Source organism: Ceratotherium simum, chromosome 1, assembly GCF_057802395.1.
Source record: "Ceratotherium simum simum isolate JZ-2026a chromosome 1, ASM5780239v1, whole genome shotgun sequence".
Taxonomy (NCBI): domain Eukaryota; kingdom Metazoa; phylum Chordata; class Mammalia; order Perissodactyla; family Rhinocerotidae; genus Ceratotherium; species Ceratotherium simum.
Window position 1 is genome coordinate 18,084,504 of NC_141900.1, and position 23,312 is coordinate 18,107,815.

At 37.4% G+C, this 23,312-nt stretch overlaps 1 protein-coding gene across 4 annotated transcripts in view; it reads right to left on the reverse strand.

Annotated features, from left to right (window-relative positions):
* Positions 1-1,836: 1,836 nt before the first annotated feature.
* The window catches only part of LOC101404496 (B cell receptor associated protein 29), a 49,484-nt gene continuing 28,008 nt past the window's right edge, over positions 1,837-23,312 (reverse strand). For 3 of the 4 annotated variants that reach the window (XM_087438415.1, XM_087438313.1, XM_087438372.1), the window contains exons 7-8: positions 7,345-7,445; positions 1,837-2,964 (exon numbers count right to left, since the gene is read on the reverse strand). In XM_087438415.1, the coding sequence (XP_087294541.1) occupies positions 2,929-2,964; positions 7,345-7,445 (137 nt within the window). In that variant the 3' untranslated portion in view covers positions 1,837-2,928. Of the gene's footprint in view, positions 2,965-4,900; positions 5,899-7,344; positions 7,446-23,312 lie in introns of those variants that run through there. The other variant, XM_087438467.1, reaches the window with a different exon arrangement.

Genomic DNA, 23,312 nt, shown 5'->3' on the forward strand with positions numbered 1-23,312 from the left:
AGAAAGCGACACTGAAATAATAAAATGCTGTTTAGTAAATTGATTAGAGAAAGAAATGATTAAAAAAGAAAGTTGAATTTTCATAAGCGGAGTTTCAAGAATTCTAGGAAATGTAGGCCAAAGGATAAAAAAATTAAGAAGGGCTTCACGGATTTTAGACAAATCATTCTAGACATTTAAGTCAATGCTTAAAAGGACTGCTATTTTTACACATTGTATGGTGGGCACTCAAATGCAAAGTGTACTCCATGTCAGTAGGACTGGCATGGGCCACTCAGCTGCAGTGGGACATAGATGGGAGGGATAGGGAGAAGGTAGCGGACAACAGAACAGGAATGCAGAACCAGACCAACCCACAGAGGTAGAGCCAGACAACAGGAGCAGGTGCACCCAGGGGCTGTGGTTGGAGGTCCAAGGAGGAAGACTGAGTGCCGCCACAGGCAAGCAGAGACCAGCACCAGGGACTACAGGCATGGGTGTGTGGAGATCCAGGCAGGCTGGGGGCATCAGGGCTCTAGGTTGCGGTTCAGGGTAATCTAGTTACCAGTGCTGGGGCTCAAGATAGAGCCAGACGAGCAACGAGGATGACTCATGCCAAATTCTAGAGTGCTTAGCTAGAACTTCTTAAGTGCTGCTTCCTGGAATCCAGAACCTCAAGGTAGATTTGAAAGTAGGGAGACAGTCTGACAAAACTCGATGTAACTATGATGGAAAAGGGCAAGAGTAACATTGCTGTGTTTGAATCTCTAATCCAGCCTAGACATAAGAAGTCATTACTGATAATAGGAACACAAGTTAATAAGCAGTATAACTAAATCCATGGAATATATGTTTACTTATAATAATAGGATTTGCTAAACACCATCATTGGCAAGGAGAGTAATAAGAACAAGCCTGGCTAGAGAGGCAGTTTGCAACAGTGCTCAGCTCCCCGGCTCCAACTCTGCCTAGCACATGGCAGTATTTTGTTTAGCAAATTATAGCTAATTTGTGTATAAAGACTAGAGTAATATCTGGGGAACCAGGACCCCTGAATTCTAGACCCAAATCCTGGCCCTGATTCTAACTATCCATCATACCTTGGGAAAACTGCTCAAACTTTTGAGGCCTCAGGTTGCAAATGGGTATAATTAAGAGGGTTGTAGCCTTGAGATTTCTTAAATGTACAGTTCCAAGTGCTTTCTGGGAATCTTTCAAATCCTCATGCTCTTCAAAGAGCACCCACCCCGTCCCCTTGCTGTATAGTCTGAACAACTCTGAAAATCACCATGTTATCTTAGTTTTTATAGTAATGCTGCCTTAAACGTTATTATTCCCATTGTGGAGATGAGAAAATGGGAAGTCTAGCAAGTTTGAATAATTTGTTCAAAATCACATGGCTAAATTAATGGTGAAGCAGGGATTAGATTTTCTGGTCAATTGTAAATCTGTGTCTTTCCTACTCTTCTGTATGTTATTCAGTCATTGGACTTGATTTCTGTGCAGCAGACCCTGGTCACAGATGCGCAGTATCTGTGCACCCACGCGGCGCTCACTCTGGGTTTTCTGATACTCTGCGCTGTCGTTTGTTTAGTTCTCTCCTCACTCGGCACTCCCTTCCCTTGTTATTTATGGCCTTGTCAGCCCATATGGTCTAACTCTCAGTTCTCACTCCTGTTAAATGTCTCCTACATGTCTGTTTTCTAGCAGTAACTCCCGACTTCTATCCGAAATAAAATTCTTAGGTACTTGCTCATTTCATCCACTTTACAATGAAAGAAATTAAATATATGTCAAGTCGGTGCTAAAATGATAATAAACAACAAAGGACGAAACAAATTTCAGGAAAGTAAAAACTCTAGTAATTATTTTCCATTTTCCTTTATATTTAGGTTTTTATGAGACAAGGAAGATGATTTTCATCTGGACACTGGAACAACCGAAATCATATTAATATTACAATCATTATCATCTTCTAAGGAAATTCTAAATGAACATTTGAATGGAAAAATAGCATTTAATATTTAGCTTTCAGAATACAGAAACATCTCAGAGAAACTGTGACACCAGTGTATGCATATTTGAGGTAATATCTGTATAAGTAATAACTCTCACAGCAAGGGGAAACACTGCTTTTTGGATATGTTATACATTAACTTTCTAAGTCAAGAATTCCACATTGTTGTAAAATCATTTCAGTTCAGTGCTATGGCAATTATACAAATAGATATCAACTCCACTACTAGATGAACCTGACAAGGTAGAATGTTTACTAATTATATGTTATTAACACAAATGTCAACAAAATCCGTCCAACAGGTGCAGAAGCACAGTAACAAAAATATAATTATCAACAGAGCTGTCTTATGAGAGTAAAACCACAGTAGTAGGTGGCATAAAAAAACAACTAAGGTCATTGTTTCGTTTGCTCTTTCTGACTCTTCCTTATAAATATAGTGGCTAATTCTGAACATTTATCCTTATTTAAACTCTTGAATAAATTTGCTGATACTGAATACTATTTTCAAATATATCATCATTATCATCATCTGATTAAATAGAATATAATTATTCCTGGAAACTCATCAAAACTTTTAAGGGTATTAATGGTTTCATGCAACTTAAAAATCTAATTTTGGAAGTAACTGGCTAATGAAATTTTCCTTTTATTGTAACAAATTTGCTGTTACTATCCATACGTAAATAAGGTGTTTACCCTGCTTATATTTTTCTTAAGAGCTGGAATATAGACTTTACAATATATCTGAAACATCATCAAATATTGTGATAATGCCATTATGATACAGCCTATATGTGACATTAAAAAATTATTGGCCAGTCATAGACAGTACATTTTTCTGATCTGAATTTTAAATTTAAGTTTTCTAAAGGCTAACATGATAAACTTATCATCTTGACACGGTGTATCACAATCTTCTTTGATAAAGTTCACAGGCCTTTCTTACTGTCTTTTCCTGAATGATCCTGTATGAAAAAAATATGACTTAGGTAGTTACAGTAAAGAGTGAGAAAGAGATTCATAGATATGATAAGGACTTTTAAAAAACATTCTCTTTTCTGTGTATAGTTATTAATTATGAGAATAATCAAATATGAAAATATGGATTGAGAAAGTTTCAAAGTCAAAAAACTACAAAATTTGTGGGTTTTACTTGAAAAAATGTCTAGAGGGGAAAAATAACACTCTTGATAAGTTCATGTTTTTTCCCTGCCTTAATCTACTTTGCTTTCATTTCACAGGTTATACTAGGAAAACAAAATTTCTAAAATTCCCCGTTTGCAAACCCAATTAAGATTTTTGGCAAGGACAGAATGAAGGGAACTATAAAACCCAGATGGGTGGCTTTTTTTTTTTTTTTTGTCCTTCACATATTTGCCAATAGAACTGGCTTCTCAAATTATACTCTTTGCTGATCACGTTAAGATGACTATAATATATCATTTAAAACTGGGGGAAAATGGGATAGAACTTAACCTTAAGAGTTCATTTGCACTAAGAAGGTAAAAGTCTACATGGAGAAAAAGATGTCATCAAAGGGAGTGGTAGTGACATTGCTTGTACGTGGGAAGTTTATCACCCTCTTGTTCCCGCTAAGCATTAACGCCTTCAGAGCAACTTGAACACTAAATTTAAGCAACCAAATCAGGAAAGAGATTAGAGGAGGCATTTTGAATGATAATGTAACACTTTCACATGTTTATACATATCTTACCACTTTAGATAAAAATCAAAACTTTAATGGAGCTGTTATTCTGGACAAGTCCCGTAAGTGAAGAATGATTTTCCAAAATGAAATTTAAAAATTAGCAGGTCCTGATGGGTTTATGCTGCCAATAATCCTTAGTTAATTGTTTTTTCTTTTCTAGAGGGGAGCCAGGGCAAACAAGGAAAGGCAAAGACTACACAGTTTGAAGAGACTTGTTCTCTAATATTTATTTAGTGCCTACAATAGGAAGGGGACCAGATGGGGAAACCCAAACGGATTTAAAAGATGCAAAGTGGGATCTGTTTACGGTAAAGAAACCAGCTTTCCCCTCTTTCATCTTTGTTTCCTTAATATTTTAACAGTCCTTTATTTAACAATTCCTTTATTTAAAGTAAATCAACTAAGTAAAATTGAGAAAGCTAAGTTTCCCAAAGAACCTTAGGATATAATTCAATTACTAAGGTTGGTTTGGCAATAGAAGTAAAATTTATGAAAGACAATTTGATACAGCTTTTTACTGCAAATGGTCTATAGTAATCTTTTGCTTCTCAAGTAGGGTTCAGAAGATGAATATCAAAGTGTGAGAGTCACTTTTAAGAAAATGGTTCTCATTCAATGACACCTAAATCTCAGAATCTTATACAGGTTCTCATACTGGACAATGAACAGTGAGTAGGTGGACAGGAAAAAATGTGTCCAATCAAGAAATAACTAGTAGCATCTTATGGCTGTATAGAGCTTTTCTAGTTTAAAAATATTTCAAGTGCTTTCTTGCACGGTATCTGGTTTAATGCTCATTAGGTATTATAATCCTCATTTAAGCAATGAAGAAGCCAAGGTTCATGCATGTCAAATGATTCATCCTGAGGTTTACAGAACTGGTCAACTATGGAGCTGACATTTTTTTTTTTCCCCTAACAGAGATATTTATTACAGGGAACTGATTTTATAGGTGATGAGAGAGCAGACATACCAAAGAGAGTGGTAAGGCACCTCAGGATTAGCAACAGCAGAAAACCACTGCCACTCCTTGGACTGGAGGGACACAAGAGGAGATAGTGTTATGGATCCTAGGAGCCAGGGCCACCAGGTGGAAGCTACCCAGTGGGAACTGGGACAATAGAAAGAGATGAGGCTGCTGCTGGCAGATACCACCTAAACCAGAGAGAATGAGAGAAACCCCTGGCTTTCCCCTGCCTCCTGCCTTCAGTCTTCTACTACTGCCTCCCACTGGCTGAAGCCAGACAGCAAGGAAGCCTGGGAAATGTAGCTCCCTGAGATAGAGTCAAGTAGAGTGGCAAGAGAATGGATCCAAGAACACATAGTCCCATGACCACTACAGGCCAAAGAGCACAGTGGTCAATGATGGAGGTTCTGGAGAAAGATTTCCTGACTTCGAATCCAACTTTGAATTATATCACTTTCTAGTTACTGAACTTTGGGTACATTATATAACATCTCTGGGTCTCATTTTCCTCATCTACAAAATAGGGTATTAACATATTTTAATTTATTGGGTTGTAATGGAGAATAAACACAGTAACATATATGAAGCCATTAGCTAAGTGTTTGGTCCAGAGCACACCTTCAGTAAATGTCATCCATTAAATCTTTCAAAAACCTGGATACAAGCAGAAATTAGATCAAGGTCTAAATGCGCTAGTGAACAGGACCAACTCTCAGCATGGCACTTGGCATATCTGAGATGGGGGCATTTTTCAAAGAAACAGGTATAACAACTGCTTTCTTGGGAAGGAATTACTCATCAAAGCTTTTTACATCCTTTGTCAAGAACACATAAGCTCCAATCTGAAGGTGGCTTTTTTAGGGGGAAAGGAAATGAGTTGAGGGAATCTAATCTCACTGTCCCATACATTCTTCAGGGATTAAGAGAATCATTAGCTGTTACCACAATGAGGACATTCAGCAATGGCCATAAGAAATTCAAGAAATATTCTTGCTTCTCCTTTCTCCATTCAGGGACCTAAACGTTTCTGACACCCTGGCAAAGCCCATTGGTGTGGATCCTCATCCTTGTTGAGCATACCCTGACCTCACAAATGGGAGGAAAAAAGTTCCATTTCTAGGCGAGAGGTTTCTAAAGTGTTTCTTCACTTTCCATGGTGAATCTTGAAGGATGCCATGGAGTAATTCTCTTCATGCCATGGTAAAGTCAGCAACTTCAGGATCCCTATTTTAGAGACGGGGAAAGGGTGGTCTTGGTGAAAATCTAAGTACCTTTTCCAGACCATGTGAACTGAGGTCTCAGTGTCCTGGGATTGGAGCATACAGGGTAACTACCCCTATCTGGGTTGCCCTGTCTTTTTCTTGCTATTGTCAAAGTAAGTTAGTTAAATCAAACATGCAACTCAATTGGGAATACCAGATTAAAAACGTGCTTTTGATTGCTTCTTGACTGGCTCTAAATTAAGGCTAAAGTGGCTGGTTGAGAGTAAGTCATTCTTTCGGCAACACTTCTACAGAGGAATTAATACTGATGATGATAATTATGATAACAGCTATCATTTCTTGAGTGTTTACTATCAGCCAGGCACAGTGCTCAGGACCCTACACATTCTATTTAATTCTCCCAACAACCCAGTGAGCCAGGTGTTATTGTTGTTCAGATTTTACAGATGAAGAAAAGTGAGCTCCACAGGGGTGACATAACCTGTCTGGGATCACAAAGCTAATATAAGAGTTATAGTTATTCCAGGTCTGTCTGACTCCAAAGCCTCAGAGTATAGTGCCTGCTTGCCTCATGCCAGGCACAGTGCCAGACGCTAGAGATACAATGACCACTAAGATGGAGCGAAATGAATCCCGGGACTAGGGCTTCTAGGATAGTGAAATAACTGTAGAGCTATAATTGCTAAAAAGCCCTGATTGAAAGCCACAAAGTCTGCCAAATTCTGCCCAACCTGAAAGCAGAAGAGCACAGACCCCCCCATCTTGGAGGAAGTGGGAAGCCCAAGGCTGCCTCTGGAATAGTCTCTTCCCTAAATTCTCCCCAAGTATGGTCAAAGTATGGCTGGGAAATCAATTCAGGGAAGGGAAAGACAAGTCCATCATGGATGAATTTGGGAATCGACTCTTGCTGGACTGCAGGAGAAGAGGAAGAAATTCTACGGCCCCTGACTTTGTGGCTTTAATAACAAAAAGCTTTGTTTCCATTTCCATCTTTCAAATCAACTTTGCAGATAAATCATGTATTTGAATGCCATAGGCTTTGTCCTAAGATGTCTAAAACAGTGGGATAAAAAGAGTAGTGTGAGTGGGACTTCAACTTTTGGCCTTATTTTGGCATGAATATGGCAAATATTCCAAAAGGCAAAACTAAATTTTTCCAGTCTGTTTTTCAATGCTGTCATTTTTGCGGCTCAATTCTTTTGCTTAAAACTTCACCAAAACTAGAACGCTATAAGTTAGCATGTCAGTAATTCTCTATGTTATGATTATCTTTTATTTTCATGCAATGTCCTAATCTTCACCCTCTAGGTAAAAATCTGACTTAATCATTTAACAAAGCTAGGATTAAGTACATCCTCTTGATGTGGAAAGGGTAAATAACCCAAATAGTTGACTTAGGTAATTACTATTTCAAACAATTTAGGCCCATAAAGTGGATGTCACTCACCTGAAGTTTTGAGTGTTCTTTCAGGAGTCGGTCGTATTCTTTTGAAAGTCTCTCTGATTGCATCTTCAATGTCATCACGTCATTTTGTGCCTTAGAAAGGGCTAAAAAACATCAAATAGAATTTTTAAAGTTTTTATTTTGAAATAATTTCAAATTTACAGAAAAGTTGCACGACTTAGAGAACTCCTGTGTAGCTTTTAGTCAAATTCACCAACTGTTAATGTTGTGGTACATTTGTAATTGTACTCTCTCTCCCCCCACACACACAATTACTTTCTTGAACCATTTGAGAAAAAGTTACAGACACCATGCCCCTTTACTCTTTAATATTTCATTGAGTATTTCCTAAGAACAAAGGTATTCTCCAACATAACCATAGTATAGTTACCAAATTTAGGAAATTTAACATCAATACTTTTTATGTAATCTACCATCTGTATTCCTATCTTGGCAATTGTCCCAATTATGTCCTTTTTATCGTTTTTTTCACTTCTAGTCCAAGATCCAGTCCCAGATCACACATTAGCATTTAGTCATCAGGTCTCTTTGGTTTCCTTTAATCTGGAATAGTGCTTTAGCCTTCCCCCTGTGCTCTTCTCCCCCATCTTTCATGACATTGACATTTTAAACAATACAGACCACTTTTTTTTTTAATAGAATGTTTTCCATTTTGTTTTTGTCTGATGTTTCCTCATGATTAGATTCAAGTTATACTTATGTGTAAGTAGGATGCATGACATAAGTGATGAATGTCTTTCAAGGTATCACATCCAAAGGCCCACCTGCCTTTCACTGGTTTTTCCATTTTATAGTTATTTTCCTTGTTGTAACTAAGAAGCAATATGTGGGAAGACAATTAAGACTACGTAAACATCCTGCTCCTTGTCAAAACTTCCCCTGTATATTTAGTATCCACTGATAATTTTTGCCCAAACCAATCTTTATTATGATGACTGCAAAATGGTGATTTTCCAGCTTCATTCCATCCACATTTATCAGTCAGCATTCTACTATAAAGAGCCTTCCTTTCGTCTCTATCCATCTATCTGTCTATTATCAGCTAATAGATTTCTATTTTTTTTTATGATTTATAATTCATTACTATACTTATTTTGATGCTCGAATTTCCCCCAGATTTGGCTAGTGGGAACCCCTTCAGCCTGCCTGTCTGTCCTTTGACTCTGTCCCCATCATTTTTTTGAGTACTTTACTTTCTGGCATAAGATGTTCCAGGCTCATCCTAAACCTTCCCTGGCTCAGCCTGGATCCAGGCATCACAGAACCAAATTTATCAGAAGAGTCTGCTTTTGAAAAAACCGAGAAAGGAAAACATATTTTATCATTCTTATTAAGGAAGGGGTGAACATATTTCCTTAAGAACAAAGACAACCACTTTCTTATACAAAGCTGAAAAATACGGGGTGTACAAGTGGCACTTACAGGCTTTACCTCAATATGACAGACAAAAATAGCTATATGTTAGCTTTTGTCCACCAAGGAACTACAGTTTAAGTCAGCAGAATAGATAGAAGTTTAAAAAAAAATCTATACATATATGGTAAACATTTGAGTCAACACATTGTGGAGAAGCTAATGAGCAAACATGTAGAAGAGAAGAGTAGTACAAGACGGATTGGAGAAATTCCGGGAATCCTGAACTAGTTGTACACACAATTCTGTATATGCAGTCTTTAGAAGTTCTGCATATACAGATATATACAAGATATATAAATGTTTTAAGGTAGGAATTTTAGGAAAGAAAAAGAGATTTGTAAATTTAAAAGTCACTTTTTTGGCACAATGAAATTATAGGTTCTATTTATAACAATCTGGTTGCCTTTCCTCTCTAGAAACCATCATATGGGCATTTTTACATATATATATACAAGTCACTATCAACTACAGCGCCTTTTGTATCAGTGCTTTCTAGACAATGTTGTCAAATTAAACTTTCTCCATTGTCGTACACCTGCATTGTCCAATACGACAGCCACTAGCTACATGTGGCCACTAAGCACTTTAAATGTGGCTAGGGGAAACAGGAACTGAATTTTAAATTTTATTTAATGAATTTAAATAGCCATGTGTAGCTAGTGGCTAGCCATATTGGAACAGCACAGCTCTATAATGGCCTCCATGTTACTTCTATAGATGCATAATTCTAAATTAGGCATTAAAGACTGAACTTGACAAATTCAATGTGATGTAACTTGGTAAAGGAATGGGTTAGGTATGGACGAGAGATTTTTGGTAGTGCTTAGAGGTCACTGGGACCCATAGCCACAACATAAAGATTTATCTATTGGTTTTCAATTTGAGTTCTCCAGGCCTTTCCTAAAGGCTACTTGAAAATATGAAACATGGTGTTATCCTCAGGACCTTACTAAAAATGTTTAAGAGCCTGGATTTCTGGTATGTAAAAAGCAAAGAAGACTCCATGACTACAGATATTATATAATGTCTGACTACAATGGTGGTTTTGAGTATGTTGGTCAGGAGCTTGTATTGAACAGGAGTTGGTCTAATGTTGAAAATTGAAAATGATTTATACTGAAATTTCTGACATGAATAAATTAGTCAGGAAATTCATTAAATCTTAAACATCAACTCATCAGTTCCTTATTAAAAGACACCATTTTTCTTATGAATTGTTAACAGAAAGAACGAGTCAGGTGGTTCTATGAATCTGTAAAAGAAGCTAGAAAACCACTTGTACAGCCTACCCAGAAGTTTCTTCTGATCACTACTGGTACAAAGCTACAACAAAATAATTGCAGGCAAATCCTGTTTTTCTGGTATTTATCAAGCCAAGGATAAACTGTGTTTCTAATTTTGTTTTGTATTTCAGTGGATATAAATAAACCTAATGATTACTAGCTTATTGAATTCACTCCAATTAGGAGAGACTGTTACTGTCTAGGAGCCTTGTGGACTGTTTCCCAGTCCTTTCTCTCTCTCTTGTTTTATAAAAATTACAATATTCTGTTTTGGATGCCTTCTACCTCCTTCTGGAACTGACTTCGTGACTAAGGGATTATATAAACTTGTTATTTGACATTTGAATATGCTTGTTTTATTTTGAACCGTATTATTTTGGAAACAGCCTATACAGGGAAGACATTATTAGACAAGGAGGCTTGAGGTGATACATTTTTTTTTTTTTTTTTTTTTTTTAAAGATTTTATTTATTTATTTTTCCCCCCCAAAGCCCCAGTAGATAGTTGTATGTCATAGCTGCACATCCTTCTAGTTGCTGTATGTGGGACGCGGCCTCAGCATGGCCGGAGAAGCAGCGTGCCGGTGGGAGCCCGGGATCCGAACTCGGGTCGCCAGCAGTGGAGCGCGCTCACTTAACCACCAAGCCACGGGGCCGGCCCAGAGGTGATACATTTAAGTCACTATTTCAATTTTCTCATCTGCAAAAATGAGTTGCTATCACTTGCCAGGGGCTTTATGGAAATGCTGAGATATTTCATGACAACACTGGCCAGATTCAATTAGAAACTAGGTTATGTCCTAGTCACTAGAAACTTTTTGTAGCACATGCATCATTTATTAATATAGAGAATAACCCTGATTAATGTTACAGTGACACATAGTAATCTAAAATGTTTGTGTAAAATGACATAAGCTGGCCAAAAATATTTGCAGTTTTCCAAGTGCCAAACTTACATTTATGGAGCTATCTGCAAGGTGGGAGAGCTGCTGAGACTAATGCACTGTGTAAATCTATTGTACCACTATGATTTCTCCCCAAGGTAACAGACACTACAGCTAAGCTCTGCCAGGAAATGGAAAATTTTTAGAGGCATTGGCATGACAGCTAAAGTTGGCTGTTGACAATAGCTATAAGGATTGCGCCAGAAGAAAATATTTTTGATTTGAAAAATTTCCATACATCTAGTGTTGGTTTCTTTCTGGTTTATTTAGTTCTATTTTTGAGAACTCGAGAGTGTGATATACTAGAGCATATTCAGTATTTAATCCTCACATGTACTATTCCTTTACCAGTGATCAATTACTGGACCGTTAATCTTCAGTAATGCTTCCAAGATACTTGGAAAGTAGATATACAAACTTCCGTTCAGTAAGGAACATAAATTGTGGTTTTAATTATACTATAGTTATTTTTGTACATGCCTATATTGTCAGGTACATGTAGGTAAGGTCTGTTTTGTTCATCACTTTAATCATCACCCACTCTCTTTTAAGCTCACATCCATCTGTTGATAAGGTTTGTTGATTCTACTTTCTTTACATTTCACCAATCCATCCACTCCAGTCCATCTCTGTTACCACTGTCCTCATCTCTGGTTTAGAATATTATTGAAATGGATTCCTCAGTTTCCTGGCTACTCTAATTCATTGTCCACAGTACTGTCAAAGTGATTGCTCCTCTGCCTAAAAATCCTCCAACAGTGCCCCCAAAATGCTGACTTATAAACAAGGCATATGAGGCCCTTCATGATGGATCCTGTGTCCACTGCTCAAGTCTCACCACGACCTCCATCTCACTTTATGCTCCAGGTGCACTGGTCCTTGCAGGACTTCAGAAATGTCATACTCTTTCAGTTACATGCTGCTCAGTTTGTTAAAACATTCTTGGCCATCTCCCTTAAGCTCCCTGCCTTACTCAGTCTCTCCCATTTCATCTGACTAATTAATATTCATCCTTTAAAATGTCAAGAAATTGTCTTTGATCTCTGTTGTTGGCTTCCACGTCATCTCGAATTTACCTTTATGATAGCACTTATCATGTTGAAGTGTAACTATGTCCCCACTAGACTGTGGACAGCTCAAGAAACAAAGCTGTGTCTTGTCTCTCTGTTCTGAGCACCCAGCACTATGTCTAGCACATGGCTGGTGCTAAAGAAAGAAGAGATAAATGAAAAGTCTAAGCTTTAAGCTTCTAAAAATGAAAAATGAAAAATTCATTTGTGTGGAACCAGTTCATTTCCTGAAAATATAATAAATGTCAGGCAAACAATGAGGTGTCACTTTTAGTCACCTGATGGGAATCTTGGTTGCAACTAAAAACAATTATCTTTAATCAAACAACAAAATATTCAGGATAGCTGGAGAGTTGCTAAGAAAACAGACCATTCTTGAAATATTTGATAAAAATATAATCGTGTCACAAATATCTCATGCTAATTCAGAACTAAAAACAAAAACCAAATAATAAGTATGACAGAATCCAATTCAGTTAAAAAAAAAAAAAGTAAAACACTGATTCTAGGAACAGGGCAGGATATATGCAAGATAAGCCTGGAATATCGTGTAGTTTCAGAAAATAAAGAAGTATTCAAAAAAAAGATTAAAAAAAAAAACCACAATGATGGGGATATGTCAAAGGGACACAGGAGCCAACTGAAAGAGCTCCCAATCACCAAAGTTGGAATAACTTGAGCAACAAAATAAATAAAACAGTATTAAATTATAACCCCATGTATGAAATCAATACCCATGAATCCATACTGATAAAAATAAATGAATGAATAAATAAATAGCAAATAGACAAATCTGTGCAGAAGAGTTCCAAATAATTTACGTAGATACTCTACCCTTAAGGAGGTGGAGCATAATTCCCCATTTCTTAAGTGTGGGCTATGAATAGTGACTTTCTTCCAAAGAGTACAGTATAGAAAGACGGGGAAAAAGGTATCACTTTACAGTGGAGAAACCTGACAAACACTACCTCAGCCAGGTTATCAAGGTCAACATCAACAGTGATAAATCATGTTGGTATGTACTCTTGATAATCATGTGATAAAAATGGCACTTTACCTCTGTGACTTTCCTCTCAAATCCCATTATCTCAGTCTAATCATGAGAAAAACATCAGATAAATTCCAATAGAGAAACATTCTATAAAATACCTCACCAGTATTTCTCAAAACTGTCAAAGTCATCAAACATAAGGAAAGTCTTGGGCCAGACCAGGAGGCATAGTGGTTAAGTTCAGCATGCTCCACTTTGGCAGCCTGGGTTCAGTTCCCAGGCACGGACCTACAGCACTCATCTGTCAGTGGCCATGCTGTGGTGGCGACCCACATACAAAAAAAAAAAAAAAAAAAAAAAAGGAAGATTGGCAATAGATGTTAGCTCAGGGAGAATCTTTCCCAGGGAAAAAAGAAAAAAAAAAAAAAAGGAAAGTCTGAGAAATTATTATAGCCAAGAGCAGCCTAAGGAGACCTGACTTCTAAATGTAACGTGGTATCCTGAATGAGATCCTAGAACCGAAGAAAGACATCAGGTGAAAACTAAGGAGATCAGAATAAACTATGGACTTTAGTCAATAATAGTGTATCCATATTAGTTCATTAATTGTACAAATGTACCATATCAATGTAAGACTTAATAGGGAAAACTAAGTGTGGAGTATATGGGAATTCTCTGTACTATGTTGCCTATTTTTCTGTAAATCTAAACTGTCCAAACATAAAAAGTTTATTTTAAAAAAGTACAATGGGAAAAAAACACAACAAAACACTACGCATACAAGACAAGGTATAATAAAATTCATTAGGCTATGTACTATCTAAGTAAGAACCTATCAAATATGACCCTCTAAATTAATTTGTTTTAAATAAACAAAAATTTAATTAAAATTTTCTTTTGTATAAAATCTTCTGATGTTTTAAAATTATGTATTATAGTATTACAGCATGTATATTTTTCAAAAAGAGACCAGAGTGGTAATATTAAAAGTCAGTGAGTGGGCAGTGAGAAAGTGGATAAAGGAAAAGCAGATATCCTAGTAAAGCATGGACTTAATACATTTCAAACACTTAACATTTATGTATACAACTTATGCATAAAAGGTTTAAGTTACTTAAGAGGAGGGCTGAGGGGCAATATGGTTAAAAATATCTTTAAAATATTTAAAATTAGGGTTCATAAACATAGCTTTTATGAAATCATACATTAGGGTCAATTTGTTCAGCAAATATACAAGGGCTGCGAGAATGAAGCTCCTTAACGGCAATGACAAACCTTTACTGTTTTCATCAAGAATATAAGGAAGGATCTGTTTCTCCTAGTCTCTAACTGCTGAGAGTCCATGAAACATGAGTCCCTCCAAAGATCCCCATTGTTCATGACCATAAACAATGAAGTGGTTACACAGTACACAGTGGTACTGACCCAAGGCAAGAGAGTTATCCACTCGTCTATCCATCCAACAACTTCTGGAATGCCTACTAGGCATGAGGCATTTTTCAAGTGCCGAGGATATAGTGAAAAGATAGCTAGGGTCTTTGCTCTCATAACACTCATTTTCTAGTGGGGGAGGAAGACACACAATAAAGAGATCAACCAACAGTGAGTGGTAACTGTCCTATAGAAAGTTAAAATAGGGTGATGGGATAGAGAATGACTATGGAGCTACATTAGACTGAGTAGTCAGGAAAAGTTTCTCTAAAGAAGTGAAATTTAAGCTACTATCAGTTCTGGCTGCTAAGGGGGCCTAGAAATAATGACAACCCAGTAGTAATGAGCATACCTAGGGCCCAGATTTTATTTTCTAAATACCATTCTCCACTTAGAGGAACCAAGGCTCATTGGAGACATGGTTGATTCAAGGGCTAGAGGAGGAAAAATAAAGTACAAGATGAGCTTGGAATATCTAGTTATACCAGAAAGTAAGTGCTTACAGAATGGGGGCATAACAAAATGGTGTTGGACCCAGCTAGAAAAGACTCTCGTTGGCCAAATCTGAGACAATCTGAACTATAAAAAAAAATGCTCATAATGGAATATAACCCACTGAATATATTAAATAAGCAAACAAACAAACAAAAAAACTGGAGGAAAAAAGGAAAGCTCCTCCTTAGAATAGAATGGCATCTAACAAATGTAGAAGGAATAAGTGAATTAAAAAAATCACCATTTGGAAAATACCAAAATAATAAGTGAGAGAATAATATGAAGAGAGTGAGAAAAAAAAAGAAAAGGCAAATATAAGATGTTATCATTTGGGTAACTAAGTGAACAGTATAGGGGACTTTTTTTTGGTATTATTCTTGCATTTTTCCTGTGAGTTTGAAATTATGTCTGAATAAAAAGTTAAAAGGAAAAAGAGAAATTTTACTATGAAGTACAGCAGAGAAATGGGGCAGTAACTGGAGGAATATGAGATGAAGGAAAGGTTTTGTTTTTATTTTTTTGGATGGGCCATACCAGAGGATGCTTGTAGTACGATAGGAAGTAAGGGAGTAATTGCAGAAACAAAGTCTTTGGGAAGGACCTTGAGAAGTGGGGTTGGGATCCATAGCACTCGAAGAGGGACTGAAACTTAATCCATTGTAACTTAAGGACAGGCAGAGAGTTTGAGCCCAGCTAGGGGGGCATGGTAGTTCGGGTGGTGACAAGATAAAGTTTTTGTCTGATTAATTCTTTGCCCAATGAAGTAGGGTGGATTTAGAATTCAGAACTGAGATGAGAAGATCTACAATAGTTTTGGAGAGTGAAAAGTGAAGATTTTAGAGAAGTGCAATAGGACTGTCAGGTAGTGTTGAGCGCCCCTCTGAATTTAGTGACCATTTATTTAAAACAAGAAGTTGATCCCTTCAGCAATGCTGAGATGTTTGGGTGCAGGTACCAAGTAGATGGATTTTTATCTATTACCAGGGCTAGGTCCTTGAGAGAGGAGGGGAGTGGAGGAGGAAGGAAGGAGAGGGAAGGAAGAGGGGAGGAAGATGAAGGAGATAAGTACTTTGCAAGAACATAATTAAGATGAACCACAAAATCTAAACTGGGTAAGGAGAAAAGAGTGGGCACCAAAATCAGTGTTTGAGGGTGAGATTTATTACTGTCTTTTATATGGCAGGCCTGGAACACTACGGGCATGCTGGGGACACAGAGTTGACTTAGATGTCGTCCTTGCCTTCATAGCACTTACAATCTGGTAAGAAGGATAAATAAATAAAAAGATAATTTCTACAGAGTGCACTATCAAATAAGTAACCAGGCAGGAATACAGAGGCCCAGCTTGAAGGGACAGAGTTCCAGAGATGCTTCTTAGAGGTGGCAGTGTTGGAGCTGAAGGATGAGCCTATTGAGAGGAGTGAGGGAAGAAGGGCATTAGAGGCAGACGCACCTGCAGCCCTGGGAAAAGGTGAAAAGTAATGAAATACCACTGTTAGGAGAACTACAAACTGCAATATTTAATAAAGTAGGATGATAAAATTCAGATCGGACAAAGGTGGGGGCAAAGCTGGAGATGACGCTGGGGGCCAGGTCACAGACGACCACATGTGCCATCTTGAAGAGCTGCAAAGGTGAAGAGTTTTAAATAGTGCAGAGGCATGATCAGATCTGTGGTGCTGAAAAACTGCTCTGGTGGCAGGTGAAGAAGCCAAACTAACAGCAGGGAGACTAAAGTGGGACATGCTTTAGAAGACTGCTTGCTGTGCAAGAGGAGGAGTAAGACATTTTTGGAATGGAAACAAAGCTGCACAAATAATTATACTACAGAGTAAGCATTAATGAATAAACCGAAATATAGCTCTATTTTTCACATACAAAGAACAAAGGGGAAATGAATGATTTTTTGGCATGTGTCTCAGTTTCCCTGCCTATCACTAGGTATAGTGCCTGCTCATACCTTCTGGGGTACTGGGAACATGAGTGAGGTTCATGGGTAAAGTGCTTTTGGGTTTTAGAAAAGTCATGGACTTAAGGCATGATGATGCTTATAAAGATTACTGGTACTCTGGGCCAGGGAACTGAGAAATAGACTTTCTAATTTAATAAAGAAAATCATCCCCACTGTATGTGCTGTTGGTGAAAGAACATCAATAAATGCATAAAGACTTCCTTCATTAATCTGAGTTAGGTTGCTAAGTAATGTATTTAAGAAAACAATTTTGGCTCTGTTACTTAGCAAAGAATAATTACAAACTATATTAATATGCTGGCTTTGCAATTAAAAATCAGGATGTACATTTTAGGCAAAGCACTGTGTAAGTACAGATTATACAAACTGCTTTGAAAAGGGTATGCTTTATAAAGCAATTTCATGTGTAAGCAGAAGCGACACGGGGAATCTAGAATTACCAGTGCATCATATATGAGAATTGAAGGAGTCAATTTACTTTGATTATAAACAAAGAACTAGTTTTACCATACATAAGCATATATAATTTCTTAAATGATCTGATCAACATTTAGTCAACAAGCACTTAGGTGGACAGCAAATTGTATAACCATATTAACAGCAGAAACAAATCTTTTTGGCATCACCTCATTTATACTGAAAAAGGTACTCAGCAAACTATTTCTGTAAAAGGCCAGATAGTACATACTTTTAGCTTTCTGTGCCATGCAGACTCTGTCCAGTCTGCTTAATTCTGTAGCCATAGGAAATATGTAAAAGAATGAGTGTGGCTTTGTTCCAATAAAATTTAAGTTCTAAACACAGGGCAGCAGGCTGGATTTGGCCCATGGGCCATAGTTTGCTGACCTCTGCCCTAAATCAACACTTGTAAGTTTTATCAGTTTCTCTTAGATTATAAATTTACTCAAAAGAACTATAATAAATTATATAAACATGAGAGGAGGATCCAAATTATACAGGAAATTTTAAGAAACCTCCTAGAAAGTTTCCCATTTTATCTCTCAATTTTCCTTATAGAAAGAACAAAAGCTATATAGATAAGGGATGTTGCAATGAGATTTAGTTTTAGGAAGAAAAGGTTTTCATTCTTTAACTTTCCAGCTCATTTTCCTAGCTAATGGCGTTCTATCCATTTCAAAAGCGACTGCGTCAGGAATCGAGAGGAGACAAATTTGGACAAGGAATCATACGTTCGGGCCGGCCCCGTGGCTTGGCGGTTAAGTGCACGCGCTCCGCTGCTGGCGGCCCAGGTTCGGATCCCGGGCGCACACCGACGCACCGCTTCTCCGGCCATGCTGAGGCCGCGTCCCACATACAGCAACTAGAAGGATGTGCAGCTATGACACACAACTATCTACTGGGGCTTTGGAAAAATAAATAAAAAAAAAAAAAAAAAAAAAAGAAATCATACGTTCAATTTTGGATAAGCTAATTTGAGACTCTAGTTGGAAGCTCACATGGAAAGGCCTCCATCAGGCAACCTAGGCTAAAGCAAAAACTCAGCTTCTAAAGCAAAACCTAATTCATCTCGTTGGTGTTCATCACTTTTAAACACTGTGCAATTAAAATACCCTGGGCGCTATCAATATATTTCCAAAACACCCACAGAAAAGAATAGTGCTATTATTATACTTTGGTTTTATAAACAACCCCAGATTTAATGAGCAAATGAACAACTTGAACATCTAACACTGTATGTTTTACCACTGAATAGGCTTTGAGAGGTTTTTTATTTTATCTTTTTCAATTTAGAAACTTTTAAAAGATTTTTCTTTAAATTTGACTACCTTTTTATTATAATATACAAAATAGGCAATATTATATGAATTTGGAAAGTAAGCTACAGTAGCCCCCCTTATCTGAGGGGGATACGTTCCAAGACCCCCAGTGGATGCTTGAAACTGCGGATAGAACCAAACCCTCTATATACCTATGTTTTTTCCTATACACACATACCTATGATAAAGTTTAATTTATAAATTAGGCACAGTAAGAGATTAACAATAACTAATGATAAAAATAGAACAATTATAACAATATACTGTAATAAAAGTTACCATAGATCTTAGTAATCTCAGCATATGATTTTTTTCTTTCTTTATTAAATTGATAACTTTCACCTTTTCACTTAAAGGAAGCACTTGACAGCTTCTCTTTGGTATATCCGAATTGCCAGCATCACTACTCTTGCACTTTGGGGCCAATATTAAGTAAAACAAGGATTACTTGAACCCAAGCACTGTGATATCGGGACAGTGATCTGATAACTGAGAAGGCTACTAAGTGACTAATGAGGCGGGTGTTTGGACAAAGAAATGATTCAAGTCCTGGGTGGGATGGAGCGGGATTGTGAGAGATTTCATCACGCTACTCAGAACAGTCCGCAATTTAAAACGTATTAATTGGGCCGGCCCTGTGGCTTGGTGGTTAAGTGCACGCACTGCGATGCTGGTGGCCCGGGTTCGGATCCCGGGTGCGCATCGAGGCACCGCTTCTCCGTTCATCCTGAGGCCGAGTCCCACATACAGCAACTAGAGGGATGTGCAGCTACGACATACAACTATCCACTGGGGCTTTGGGGGGAAAATAAAATAAATAAAATCTTTAAAACGTATTAATTGTTTATTTCTGGAATTCTCCATTTAATATTTTCACATTGTGGTTGACTGCGGGTAACTGAAACCATGAAAAGCGAAACTGAGGATAAGGGGAGACTATGGCGTGTTAGAAAAATTATCCCTACACTTGAGGAAAAAGTTTTAAATTAGTTTTGACATTTTTTTAGGTTTAAAGTCTAAACTTTTCTTTTTTGCTTCAGTCATTCCCTATTTAACTTAGAAAGTTTTATGATAGAAATAATAATAATGCCTAGCAATTTATTAAGTTTTACCATAGACCAGGCACTGGGCCATGTGCTTTATGCATGCAACGACTCCATGAACAACCGCAGCTTAGCGTAACCTCCCCAAGGTCACACAGAGGCTAATAAGTAAAAGCCAGTCTCAAACCAAGTCTGAGTAACTTTAAACTCCATATTCCCAAATACTAGTTAGATGTTTTCAGCATCTTTAAACAAAGTGTACAAGAAAATTCTTAAAGAGATTTAAACAGTTGAGAGTTATTTTGTTTTCTCTTCTTTAATCTAAATCTCTGTCCACAAACTATTTGGCAAAAGACTGTTTCCGGCTCTAGATTTTCTTGCTAAAAATCTGCTGCTGCCTCTATTCTTACTTTAGAATAAACTTTGGACTTCTAAGCACAGGACTCATGGTCCCCCTGATCTTGTCTCAGCTTTCTTGCCAGCCTCATCACTCCCACTCTACCCTGCCATATATCATAAGCTTAGGCACAGTGGCCTTTCATCCTCAGTTCAGGTGTGTTCCTGAAGCTAGGGGAAGACACCCACTGCCCATTTCTGCTTCTAAAATTCCTCTCATTACCAAGACTCAGCTCAAATGATACCTCCTCTATGAATTTTTCCTCAGCTCTGCCAGTAAGAATCAATCACTCTCCCCTGAGCCACCATAACCCTTTGTATTCCTTTATTTTGGCTTTTACCACTCCTTGCCTTACATTTTTGTCCTCAGTGAATTTGTCTCCCTTTCTCACTAGACATCCTTGAAGACTGGGATGACGATGTATTCATCTTGGTATCCCTCACAGCATCCAGCACAATACTTTGTACATGGCAGGTACAACTAAAAATTCATAAATGGAACTGAGCAAAGACTCCATGTCGTTAAATCCCTTTAATATGCAACCCTGCAGGAACATGCGGCCATCAGTAGAATCCCAGATCCCAGGAACTGATTCTATAAAAGTTGAGGAGTACTTGCTTTGTGAAGGTTGTAGCGACATTCTATGAAGCAGAACAATATGCTACTGACCCGTGTAGAGGTTAAAGGGGTGAACGTTTTCCAGAAAAATCACGTTGTGTGAAGACATACTGAAATGAAATACAAACTTTCAGAAGTGTTGAGTAAATAAAGTTTACCTCTGACAGCAATCTCTTGCCAACAAGTAAGAAGAAGGGGAAACAAGATGGGGAGGGAGGAAGTGAAGGACTCCTCTGTCAGGTTTCTTCCAAAGAAAAGATCAAGTTGTAGAAACCAGTGAGGTGGTCCAGGGAGAGAGGTGGCAGCACACTGAGCAATAGCATTTGCTTCCCAAGTTTCAGTTTCCTCATATATCCTAACTTCCTCCAACTCACATTAGCCATATACTTCTCATACACTTCGTTCCTTTTTGCAATCTTGAAATATCTTTCAAAGAGTAAAATTTTAGGAGAAAATTTTATAATTACACATAGCATTTTGCACTATAAATATTTTCTAGATCATCAGTAGGCTTAATGTTATTAATACACATTGAAAAGTAGACATATCACCTTGAATCCAAGGAATCTTTACTAATTAAATGATTGAGAATTAAAGGACCAGAGGTGAATAGTTACCAGGTGAAACTTCTGATGATTCTTCTCAGCCTAATTCTCAAATGTTGGTATGTGCCAAGAGTTCTACATTCAGGCTTCTTCCTTCTTAGTCAATACAGTCTTCCTTGACATTCCCATCAACTCCTTGATTTAACTATCAGATCCACATGTATGATGGTTTAGACTCTATCTTGAGACTAACTTTCTTCCAAGCTTCAAATTCATATTTCCAACTGTTCCTTGGGCATTTTCACTGGGATATCCTGATGGCCCCTCAAACTCAGCATATTTATAACCAGTTTTACTATTTCTGCTTCCCCTCTCCCGAAATAAAAGAAAGCACCTCACTCCTCCTTTGGTCCCAATCTTAGTTAAAAGCATTACCTACCTAGTCAACCAAAAGTAGAACCTGGAGTTATCTTAAATTTCTACTTTCCCTCATTCCCCAAATATTACTGATTCTGCCTGCCTCCTAAAATCTCTCTCAAGATGAAATTTCATAACCCTGGGGACAGACAGAAGATCCCACAAGTTTTCAGAAGGCAAAGCTAAACAGGGTCATATACAAAAAGGATCAGGGACTGGAATAACTCTGGCCATGTCAACAGAAACAACAGCAGCCAGAAGATAATGGAGAATTGCCTTCAAATTTCTGAGGTTAAACAGTATTCAAACAATGATGAGGCTAAAATTACGATAATGATTTTCAGAAATAATGATTTTCAGACATTCATGGCTTCAAATTGTTTATGTTTCACGTACTCTTTCTCAAGAAGCTATTGGATGATATGCTCTATCGCAAGGAGAGAATAAAGAAAAACTGGAAAACATGGAATCCAGGAAAGAGGGTATCAACAGAGGAAAGAGGCAAAGGGGTCCCTATAATGATGAAGAATAATAGATATATAGTCATAATAATGTGATGTAATAAAAATTATAACTTATATTGGAAGGATGGGGTGATGGGAAGTGTGTATGAGGAGTTGGGGGAGGTAAGAAAGCAACCCCCAGTCCTAAGTCCTTCTCTTCCATATTAGAAAGTCAAAGATAATATCCCACACACTGAAAGATCAAGAAATAGCTATCTAAACATTGCATTTAGAAATCTGGAGGTGAATATCAGAAGAAATAGCTAAATGAGTTGAATGTAGTTGCTTCTGGGGATAGGCCTCAGGGGACTGCTGTTCTTCATTATAAACCCTGTAGTACTATTTGACTTTTAAGATTATGTATATTTAAAACTTTGATAAAAATAAGAAACAATCCCATATAAAGTAGAGGAAGATGGGCACGGATGTTAGCCCTGGGCCAATCTTCCTCAGCAAAAAAAAAACAAACAAAAAAAAAGAGGAGGATTGGCAACAGATGTTAGCTCAGGGCTAATCTTCCTCAAAAAAAATAAATAAATAAAAAAGAAGAAAAAAAAATTAGGTACTCTGTTTAATTATAGTGCCTTCCTTGTGTTATAATCCCACAAGCAAAGGCTCTCAGAGCTGGAAAGAGCTCTGGAGATCTAGTCTCATTTTTTATTTTCCTAATACAATATTTATAATGAAAAGAACATGCTGATTTCCTTCCCCAAATCATTTCTCCTCTCCTGCAAAGTTTTAGCATTCCATATCAATGGTTCCAATAGATGTTCTAAACAAACAACCACACTATAACACTAAGGAGAAATGGTTATGGTTACTGGTGTGTGCCTTCTTCTCTCTCTCCTGATGTCTTAACCAAAGAAGTAAAACATTTAAGATTTGTGGCCCCATTTCCATATAACACACTTGGGCTATGAATTAACAGATGGATAAAACATGCTGGTCCTGTCCTAATGATTCTAAGACTGCATGAAACATTTTTCTAACGTGAGGAATATAGTTTAATTGACGACCTGCTGAACTTAAGTTTGGCAGAGAAGTTACT